Here is an 11,447-nt window from a genome sequence, read left to right on the forward strand (position 1 = left end):
AAAAGTGTTTTTTGGCATAATAGGAGCTCACCATAACTCATTCAACGAAAAAAATATCCAATCATTCCGGAGTGGGGGGGGGGCTGTTCCCCCTCCCCACCTTTTTCCGAACCAGAATAAGTGGTTTGCAGTATATTAGGAGGTCAGGGTAGTTGATTCCACATGAAAAATCCAAGGTTTATTTGTTTTTGAGTGAAACTCATAGGAGTGTGATTGTAAAAATTTACCAAAAGCTTTAATATACTTCCAAAATGGGACTTCATCCATGTGCATCCACGTGTGTGTGTGGGGGGGGGGGGTGCAGTTACTGCACAAGGAAAACATTTATGGAAATGTACTCATAAAAATTTTATTAAAATGTTATCTTTATATGCCATGTTTGCAATTCTCCATAGAAATGATAGCAAAATGTGTCTCAAATCCAGACTCAGTGACAGATTGATCAAGTTAGTAATGTTTTAACACTTTTAGTAACAACATATCCTCTCTATAGCCCCATATATGGGCTAGGGCCAAAATTTGATACCACAGCCCCCTAGAACCTTCCCCAAGTAATGAGAAACCTTCATGCCAAATTTGGTACATATTGATCTAGTGGTTTGACCATGCGTAGAGGAGACGCACAGTCAGTGAATTTTATACATATGTAGATATAAACATACACACACACACACATACATATATATCGCATACACATAAAGAATTTATGTTAATTTACACTAGTAGATACACATACACAAACATGCACACACATATGCACGTGTATGTGTATATACTGGTGTAAATTAACGTAAATTCTTTACATTATTAATGTGTAAGAGATAAGGAAGTTCTCTGAAAAAGTGAATTTAGTTCAATATAAACTCACCTATTCAGCAAACAGAGGTCACTGAAATGAGTATCTGGTTAAGTACTGGAGTTGATATGAGGTGGAGGTTAACTCAAATATTCTTTTTCTAAACAAAAGCTAAAAAATGGTGCCACTCTAGCATGTGCTCTACTTGACTATTTACACTTTAGTTTCCTGAATAACCCTAACCCAGGTCAGGTCATTTTGCAGCATTTATGTAGATACTTCAGTGGACTGCATGCTAAAGTAGCACCAAAAGGATTGTTAGCAATGTCAAAACTAATTGAAATTCACTTTTCTGTTGTACTTTAATTAGCTGGGAACTGAGATCAGTGAAGTGTCTAAGAAGTTTGAGTATGAATTTTTCCACGATATGGCCTTGCTGAATGTCTTACCACCAACGTATCCAGCACGAGTCACCGACCACATGGACAGCATTATAAACTGCATTCAAACTATCCTACAGAAAGGTTTTGCTTACAAGACCCCTGGTGGTAAAGGACCTTCATGAAGTTAATCTGTTAATTTAAATTGAATATTTGTCTGTATTGTTTGAGAAAAAAAAATTATGAGTTTTTGTGAGTAATTGTTGGTCATTTAACACTAGGTCAGCTGTGCTTAGGCAGACCTATGGACAAAAGCATTCAAGGCATGATCATTATTTTCTTTGTGGTACATGTAGCCTTGTTTTTCTTTGATTCATTCATCACTGATCCATAGTACGTTCCATTGTGAACCATATTATGCTTATCACAGATTGACCTGTGATAACATGGGTTGGCAAGCAATTAAAGATTTTGCTTGTACCACAGAAATATGTCTTGGCAACCACCCATAATGTTCAGCTCCCGAGAATGCTCTGACAATAGCTTGGGTTTACTTGACCATACTACAAAGCTGTGTAATTTTTATACAGATTTACTTGTATCCATCAAGATGGGACCAGCAAACAGAAAAAAGTACAAAGGCATTTGATCCTAACAAATAGTGCAGACAAGTTTATTCTCTGCAGGAAAAGGTAGAAAGGATCAAGAAAATACTTTACTGTGGGTTACAAGTTTTTACTGTTCACTGTATATTGGTCTCTAGATATGAACATCATCATTGTTTAATGTCCACTTTTCCATGCTTGTATATGGCATTGGGGTTGATGCATTCAGCTTATCCCCACCCCAAAAAAACCCGCCAGCCTTGTACCAAAATTTGAAACCAATATTTTGATCAGTTGTAGGGGTAGGGAATTCGTTTTTAACTTCAGAGGAGTTGTTGTTCTTTGCAGAACGATGAGCTTTGTTTTAAAAAATCTAGGAAATGCTTGTCAGTTATTCTTTGCTTCTACTGTTGCTTAGAGTGGTAAGCCTCCTTTTTTTCCTCATGATATCTATTTATATTTTGATCAATTAAGCCAGTTAAAGGTACTAGTTATGAGTACATAAGTGCCAATGATGGGTTGTGAAACACCAGCCTTTTGGTTAGTTGTTTGATTGATTCTCTGTGAACTTAATCTTTTTTTTTTTTTTATGAATTTCTTCATAGGAGCTGTTTCTCTCAATGAAAACTGCAATAAATTACCTTTCAGTGATGTATTACATTAATTATGATACAACATTGATGGCTGTTTTAATTCAATACTACTTCTATTGAATGTAACATGTATATAAATACACATGCACATGTATAATTATTATATTTTGTTTCCAGGAAGCGTTTACTTTAATGTTGAAGCATATCCAGACTATGGTCAGCTGCGCCAGAAACAGGAAATATTTGAAGAATCAAGTTAGTATTTTGGAAATTCTTTTTAGGGTTCTGGTCAACATGTTAAGTTGAAGGTTGATAAAATGAATACCTATGCTTGTAAAAAGACTAAAGGAGTAAAAAAACAAATCAAATATACCACTCTCAAACTACTTGTCTTATTTCTTGAAATTCTTCCAACTAAAACAGTTCCAAATTTCATGCTTCCACACTCTGTTGGAGTAGAGTGGTTAGGCTTAAAAAGAGGATTCACTGTCTAGGAACCCAGGGTTTCTGTGTATAATGTCAAGAGCCCCTGTCAAATCAGTGATTGATAACTTTTATCATTTACTTGCTTCAGTCATAAGACTGAGGCCATGCTGGGGCCTTGAAGGGTTTGGTCAAGCAAATCAACTCCAGTCCTTACATTAAGCCTGGTACTTATTCTATCACTCTCTTTTGCTGAACTTATATTTTAGTCAGGCACTGATTCTATCAGTCTCTATTGTCAAACTACTAAGTTACAGGGACATAAACAAACCAACGCCAGTTGCCAAGCAGTAGAGGGGACAAACACACATGTATATATCATAAATTGGCAAATCTACAAAAAAGCACCTTGAATATAAGACATTTCGTTTTCTGTAATTTCTTTCCAGCTCATGAAGGCAAACATAGCTCACTGGATTTTGCTCTATGGAAAGCCACGAAACAGGGGCCTTCCTGGGAGTCTCCTTGGGGTAAGGGCCGACCAGGATGGCATATTGAATGTTCTGCCATGGCAAGGTCAGTGAGTTTTTGATGTGTGCATGTATGGATTTTTTTCATATTATTATCATGATTATTAGTTCTTGTAGTACATTAGGAGAAAGTTGGTGCAGGTATGGCTGTGTGATGAAGAAGTTTGCTTCCCAACCCCATGGTTTCAGGTTGAGTCCCACAGCATGACACCTTGCTAGCTACTATACACCAAGCTGACCAAAGCTTTGTAAGGAGAATTAGTAGAAGGACTGAAAGAAGCCCATCGTGTTTGTACATGTATGTTTGTGTCTCTTTGTCTTCACATTGAGTAATAGTTGTAAATGAGTGTCACTGTCATACAAGCAGTATCATTCATTTCCAACATAATAAGGCAAGGTGGCCACAATTAGAACACTTTTGATCTTCGTCTACTTAATCAAGAGTCAGCCTTTGGTTAGACAATATCATTGTCATCATCCATTGCTGAACATTACTGTCTCAAGTCCTAGAACTCATGGGACCAGTTATCCAGTCTCCACGGTGTAGAAGTGATCAGAACATTCCCATCGAACAGGACACCAGTCCATTGCAAGGTTACTCGTTTACAGCTGAGTGGACTGGAACAATATAAAAGTAAGTGTTTTGCCTAAGAACACAACATACCACTTGGTTCACAAATTAAAACTACTATCTTGCAGTTGCGAGTGCAACACCCTAACCCCCAGATCATGCACCTTCACGCTAAACAATATGACAGCTGTCAAATGTTCATGCTCTTTATGTAAAAAATCCTACTATTTATTGCATTGTTTAATTTCAGCAAAATCTTTGGTTCCAACTTTGATTTGCACTCTGGAGGAGAAGACCTTATTTTTCCACACCATGAAAATGAGCTTGCTCAGTCCCAGACATATCATGGATGCAAACAATGGTGCAATTATTGGCTTCACACAGGTAAGAAATACATGAATGTGGCATTCCTATTGTAGTAAGACCTGATAAATTTTTTTTTTTACTGGAGCGCAAGTTAGTTGTTTGGGACAGACGCTGACCAGTTAAGCTGACGTTGCACAAATTCAAACAACTTCCGCTCAAGTTGAAAATGCACCTAAAAACAGTAAGCTGGGTTAGTTGCTGTGAAAACGTTGAACTGTTAACAATGTACTTTCAAGCTGCTCATTCTGTCAGCCTCATCTAAAACATGGAAAGTTACTTATTCACTTTCCTAGTCATTATGACTACTGGGTGAAGTTTTCTTTAGCAACTCTGAATCCTTGTGCCCATTTGTTCACTTGACATTCATTTCTTTTAAGCAGTTATGAGGCTTATTATATCCTGTTTGCTGAAATTAGCTTCTCCAGCAAGATTAGTATCTGCACTATGACATTTGTCCAGTTTTGTCCAATGGAATTGTTATCAGCTTCAGTCTAGAGACTTGGTAGATAGTAGTAAGTGAAACTGAAATCATTCATGTCATACAACGTTATTCCTACCAGATTGTATGTCTACATTATGATGTTTTGCAGTCACAAACATTTGTTCAGCGTTTTTGGAAACCTGTAATAAAATTGTTTCATTTTGAACACAAATACAATTTCATTGCCGTCTGATTCTTTCTGTGTAGCATCGTTAAACATCTATCTAACATTTCTTGCTAAACTATCACTGTATTTACCTCACCAAGTTATCTCTGCCACCACAGTATGCTACCCAGGATTGAAACAGACAAAAAAATCATAAACGTTTCTTAACCCTTGCATTACCATATTTCTGTTGAAATACATTGCCTTCGTTTTAATTAATTTGCAAAGTAATAATGAATTTAGTAAGGTGTGACTGTGTAGTTAAGAAGCTTCCTTCCCAATCATGTGGTCTTAGGTTCAATCCCACTGTGTAGTACCTTGGGCAAGTGTCTTCTGTCTCAGTACCCTTGTACTTAATTTTTAAGTCTGATACTTCTTTTTTTTTTTTTAGCTGAGCTGGTAAGTCGTAGGGACATTAACAAACCAACTCCAGTTGTCAAGCAATTATTGGAGCACGAAGACACACACATATATGCATGATAGGCTTCCACGCAGTTTCTATCTACCAAATTCACTCACAAGGCATTGGTCAGCCCTGGGCTATAAGAAGACACTTGCCCAAGGTCATTACAGTGGGACTGAACCTGAAACCATGTGGTTGCAAAATGAGCTCCTTAACAACACAGCCATGTCTGTCCCTATTGATGCTGATGAGAAGTAACAGCAGTGGATATTTTGGTGAACATGATGCCAGTCATAAAGTGATTTTGTTAAAGACAATGTTGGTGATGATGATTATGAATTTTGTTATGATTTTTCTTTTGTTTATTTGAGTTTCTTAAAGGTTTTATTACTTAATAGATGATTTATTTTTATCTTTCCTTTAGGTCATCTCCATATTAAAGACCAAGAGAAAATGTCAAAATCTCTAAAGAATGTTGTATTGATATCAGATCTTCTAAAGACCTACACAGCTAACCAGTTCCGTTTCTTCTGCATGCTTACTCATTATCGCAGAAGTAAGTTTTCAAATCTCTTATGTTGCCATCATTATCATAATTTTTCCCCTCCATACATTCTCCATTCCTAATGAATTGATTACCTACATATTTCACTTAATTTTCTATGCAACCAAGATTGTGGAAATGGTTTGATAAAATATCTATAACTTAATGTATGTGTATGTATATATATATATATATATATATATATATATATACATACACATACATTAAGTTATATATATATATATATATATATATATATATGTATGTATTTATAGATTTATACCAAAATTTGGTAAAAATATTGTATCTGTTATCAAACGTAGCAAAATTCTCACATGTGAGTTTTTGTATGTATATCGATTTAAATAAGGGCTAAAAGATGATCCATTGTAAAAACTTTATTATGACTTATGATCATTTCGATGCAATATCCAGATCAATTCATGCATATTATAAAATATGGAATATTATATCTCTTCAGGGTCAGATTAATTCATAGCAGACAGTAAAAAGAAAAATATATATATATATTATTAGTGTTGACCGTCTGGCATCTCGATATTTATGTTGTAATGAAATTTTGATGAAAATTTTAACATATAATTACGAACACCTTCAGGTTATTAAATGGCTTCATATTTCAGCCGAATTTCACTCAGTAAGTTCGCCAGCATCTAAAAAATATGAATCACATATTTTGCCCAAGGTCATCACAGTGGGACTGAACCTGAAACCATGTGGTTGCAAAGTGGGCTCCTTAACAACACAGCCATGTCTGTCCCTATTGATGCTGATGATAAGTAACAGCAGTGGATATTTTGGTGAACATGATGCCAGTCATAATGTGATTTTGTAAAAGACAATGTTGGTGATGATGATTACGAGAATTACAAGTGTCATTTTGGTAAACTAAAACAGAGTTATGTCCCTTCTCCATGGGCACTAACTAGAGATTGTTTGAGCCAATGACTAGCTAGTCATTCTCAGCTTACCAGAAATAGGAACCAAATTTCTCTCAAATCATACATTTCCTTCTTAAAACAAGGACACTTGAGTTAATGTACTTCTAGATACGCTGTGTATATGGAAAGCATTTATTAAGAGATCTGCTCAATGGTGAGGGTGGTGAAAGAAAAGAATTAAATACTATTTGTTTAAAACTTAATGTAATGATTGCTTTGGGTTAAAACCTAAGCTGTAGTAATCAAACTGTTATTTCAAATCTCTTTATACTCTTTACTGGCCTAATACTCTTGTCATATTTTCTCTGAACCTGTATAAACAACATGAAGCATGTCGAAATTAATGACTTAACAAACGCTGAGAAATTCAGTTTATACTACATGAGAATGACATAATCTGTTATGTGAAATTACTTAGTCTTTCTGAGATGAACAGAGTCTATATAGAGAAATGATGAACTTTTTATGGAGAAACATAGTTGATGTCTGCATGTAAAAGCTGTAAAAAAAAAAAGTGTCATATAATTCCAGGAATTGCTTACCATAAGGAATCAATTGAGAAAGCATCAAAACTTCTCACCCAGATTGAATCCTACCTGCAGAACTCTTCAGCTTATATCCTGGGACAGAAGAACTGTAGAAATATCAGTGAGTCAGAAATACTATCAAAGTAGGTATATTTGTATGTAATACACACATACACTTGCATGTATGCACACATACACACACTCCTAAGTACCCACATATACACATAGATGTACACTTGTCATATATACCTGCACACATACTCACATGAATGTATTCTCATAAACATTTGAAATGACCTTATAGTTTAGATCATATAGACTCAGACTTCTATGATAGAAGGCAGGGCATCCAGTTGTAAAAACAATTACTCTGACAGGAAAAGCTACCCCACTTGTGCAAGTCCAGAGGTAAAATACAGCATTTATGAAAAAGTATGTATGTATACTTGTACACAAATTTGTGAGTTTGCAGATATAAGCACAAGCATGGTTGTGTGGTTAAGAAGCTTACTTTGCAACCACATGGTTTCAGGTTCGGTCCCACTGTGCAGCACCTTGGGTAGGTGTCTCCTATTATAGCCAGCCACAGGCCAACTATTGCTTTGTGTCCGAATTTGGTAGATGGAAACTGTGTGGAAGCCTTATATATATATATATATGTATATATATTATATATATATATATATATATATATATATATTGCCTTCTAGCACTTGTTCTAGTGGCATGTTAGAAAATCATTTGAGCGAAGTCGTTGCCAGTGCCGCTGGACTGGCTCCTGTGCAGGTGGCATGTAAAAAACACCTTTTTGAGCATGGCCGTTGCCAGTACCGTGTGACTGGCCCTCATGCCGGTGACACATAAAAGCACTCACAACACTCTCGGAGTGGTTGGCGTTAGGAAGGGCATCCAGCTGTAGAAACTCTGCCAGATCAGATTGGAGCCTGGTGCAGCCTTCTGGCTTGCCAGTCAAATCGTCCAACCCATGCTAGCATGGAAAGCAGACGTTAAACAATGATGATGATGATATATATGTAATGTATATATGCATGTGTTTGCATTTCTGCCACCTACCATCAACATTTGACAATCAGTGTTGGTTTGTTTAAGTTCCTGTAACTTCGTGGCTCAGCAAAAGAAACTGATAGAATAACTACTATACTTAAAAAATAAGTACTGAGGCTGGTTTGTTCAACAAAACCTTTCAAGGTAGTGCCCAAGCATGGCTGCAGTCCAATGACTGGAACGAGTAAAAGATAAATCAAAACTAGCAGAATTATAGAATAATGTATCTTCCCTTTCTGCACATCACTATGTCCTGTTGTAAGATTTGAACCCAACCTCTGTACCATTGAATTTTTAAAATTTTATTTTATTTAATGTATATATGGATATTAGGAAAGGCATCTAGTGGTAGGAACCCTGCCAAAACAGGTATGGAGCCTGAACAGCCATTCAACTTGTCAGCTCCTGTCAAACTGTCCAACCAGCATGGAAAACAGACATTAAATAATATGATGATGAGATGCAGGCATGGCAGTTTGATCATGAAGTTAGCCTCACAACCATGTGGTTTTGAGTTCAATCCCACTGCGGAGCATTCATTGGGTTGACCAATGTCTTCTGTGTAGAATGTCATAGATGTAAACTATACAGGAGCCCATTCTGTGTGTGTGTGCGTGTGTTTATGTAGATTTGATAAAATAAGCACTGGTTATTGTTATGAATAAGTAAACTCTTGGAGGAAGAGCCACAGTATGTCCATAGTCCCCAAAACCTACTAACTTAAGCCCTTCTCTCCCTATAGAACATAGACCATCAATGGCTTTTTTTTCCCCACTGTTCATGGCTCAGGGCTATCTTTCCTCTTTTTAGTTTTGAATTGTCAGCTGTCCTTCTGTAACTTCTACATTGGTCTGTTGACCCTATGCAAACTCCTTTTTACCTCTGACCTCCTTCCACTGTTCTTGACTCTGGGCTGTCTTTTCTGCTTTTCTCCTGTTAGACCCCTACTTCTTCACCTGCAACTATTTTCCTTTGGGGTTTTGCTGCATCATGTCATAAATGTCCCTGGGGGAAGGCCTCCTCTCCCAGTTCTTATTGGTTTTGAATTGTTATTGATGCTTCTATAATTTTGCATTTTTCTAGATGGAAGTGTTAGTCCTATGTAAATCAATTTAAGGTGATCCATTTTAGTCTGACCTCTCCCCTTTGACCTGTTGAACATGGAAGATCCTACCAATGTGCTTGCACTCTGCTGGCATAGCTCTTAGGGTCACTGTGGCACACAAGCCATCACGCCACAAGAACTGGACCTTGTGGTGAAACATGTAGCATGACTGACAACAGTAAAACAATAGAAGACTACTGTGCCAAGATCTAGATTCAGTGACAGAATCATGTACTGTAACTAAAGAAAACAGGTTGTACCTATGCACTTGCTTGACCTGCAAGAAAAAGCAGCCAAAATTCCTTCAAATCACATCCTGCTGTCTTAAATGATAATTTAGACAATGCAATCCTTGATATACAAAAAATACAGGATGACTACAGTGGACATCTGTGATCAGAGAACTGCTCAATCAAGATTGACCTTAAGAACACCGTCCCCAACAACAACAACAGCAATAACCATATACAAATGATTACTTCCACCACTACTGCACTACATAGCAATATTAAGCTTCTCCATACAAACACAGAATCCTAATTATCAGGCTTTGTGGGGTTTTTTCTCCTCTTTTAGGCTGGATCAATTACAGACGTCAGTGGGAGAAGCTTTGTGTGACGACTTTGATTTACCCAGGACGATAGCAAGCATCATTTCATTTGTGCAATTCATGAACAATGAACTTACTCCAACACAGGTAAAATATCAATGAAGTGTTAGTCATAGTAACAGTATTATTTTACTTATTATTGTCATAGTGGAGACGCAATGGCCCAGTGGTTAGGGCAGCGGACTCGCGGTCATAGGATCGCGGTTTCGATTCCCAGACCGGGTGTTGTGAGTGTTTATTGAGTGAAAACACCTAAAAGCTCCACGAGGCTCTGGCAAGGGATGGTGGTGAACCCTGCTGTACTCTTTCCCCACAACTTTCTCTTACTTCCTATTTCTGTTGTGCCTGTAATTCAAAGGGTCAGCCTTGTCACACTGTGTCATGCTGAATATCCCCGAGAACTGTGTTAAGGGTGCGCATGTCTGTGGAGTGCTCAGCCACTTGAACGTTAATTTCACGAGCAGGCTGTTCCGTTGATCAGATCAACTGGAACCCTCAACGTCGTAAGCGACGGAGTGCCAACAACAATTATTGTCATGCAGCTTTTTATCTCCAAAAAAGGAGAATAAATACCACAAAGTAATTTTGTTTTCAGACACACCAGTTTATCAGTTTTTAACATTGATGTTTACATCTTTCACTTATACACATCAGTGGAATATATATTCATTCAGTTTTACGTCCATTTTTCCAAGTAAGTGGAGGTTCATGGTCTAGTAGTCGGGGTATTGCACTCGCAATCATAAGATTTCCAGTTTGGTCTCCAGACTGGACTGTGCAATGTGTTCTTGAGCAAAACACTCCATTTCATGTTGCTCTGATTCAGTCAGCTGTAGAAGAGCTCCAGCAGTAACTGGGGCAATTAACCCAGCAACAAATCAATGCCTTTTACAAGTCTTGCATTCTGAATATTCCACCCTTCGGGGTCATACTACTAACTACTTATTTGTAATTGGTAAACATAACTGGAGCAGGTCATATCTAGTTTGCTATCCAGTCTTTAATTCTTTAACTTGTTTCAGTCATTTGACTGCGGCCATGCTGGAGCACCGCCTTTAGTCGAGCAAATCAACCCCAGGACTTATTCTTTATTAGCCTAGTACTTATTCTATCGGTCTTTTTTGCCGAACCGCTAAGTTACGGGGACATAAACACACCAGCATCGGTTGTCAAGCGATGTTGGGTTACAAACACAGACACACAAACATACACACACACGCATACATATATACGACGGGCTTCTTTCAGTTTCCGTCTACCAAATCCACTCACAAGGCTTTGGTCAGTCCGAGGTTATAGTAGAAGACACTTGTCCAAGGT

General features: G+C 37.4%; 1 protein-coding gene across 5 annotated transcripts in view; it reads left to right on the forward strand.

The window, feature by feature from the left end:
- The window catches only part of LOC106880572 (probable cysteine--tRNA ligase, mitochondrial), a 27,145-nt gene that overhangs the window by 9,606 nt on the left and 6,092 nt on the right, over nucleotides 1–11,447 (forward strand). For all 5 annotated transcript variants that reach the window (XM_014930591.2, XM_014930608.2, XM_014930598.2 and 2 more), the window contains 7 exons: nucleotides 1,167–1,344; nucleotides 2,552–2,629; nucleotides 3,247–3,373; nucleotides 4,149–4,282; nucleotides 5,739–5,870; nucleotides 7,352–7,490; nucleotides 10,094–10,214. In XM_014930591.2, coding sequence (XP_014786077.1) covers nucleotides 1,167–1,344; nucleotides 2,552–2,629; nucleotides 3,247–3,373; nucleotides 4,149–4,282; nucleotides 5,739–5,870; nucleotides 7,352–7,490; nucleotides 10,094–10,214 — 909 coding nt within the window. The remainder of the gene's footprint in view (nucleotides 1–1,166; nucleotides 1,345–2,551; nucleotides 2,630–3,246; nucleotides 3,374–4,148; nucleotides 4,283–5,738; nucleotides 5,871–7,351; nucleotides 7,491–10,093; nucleotides 10,215–11,447) is intronic.

This window comes from Octopus bimaculoides, chromosome 13, assembly GCF_001194135.2.
Source record: "Octopus bimaculoides isolate UCB-OBI-ISO-001 chromosome 13, ASM119413v2, whole genome shotgun sequence".
Classification (NCBI taxonomy): Eukaryota; Metazoa; Mollusca; class Cephalopoda; order Octopoda; family Octopodidae; genus Octopus; species Octopus bimaculoides.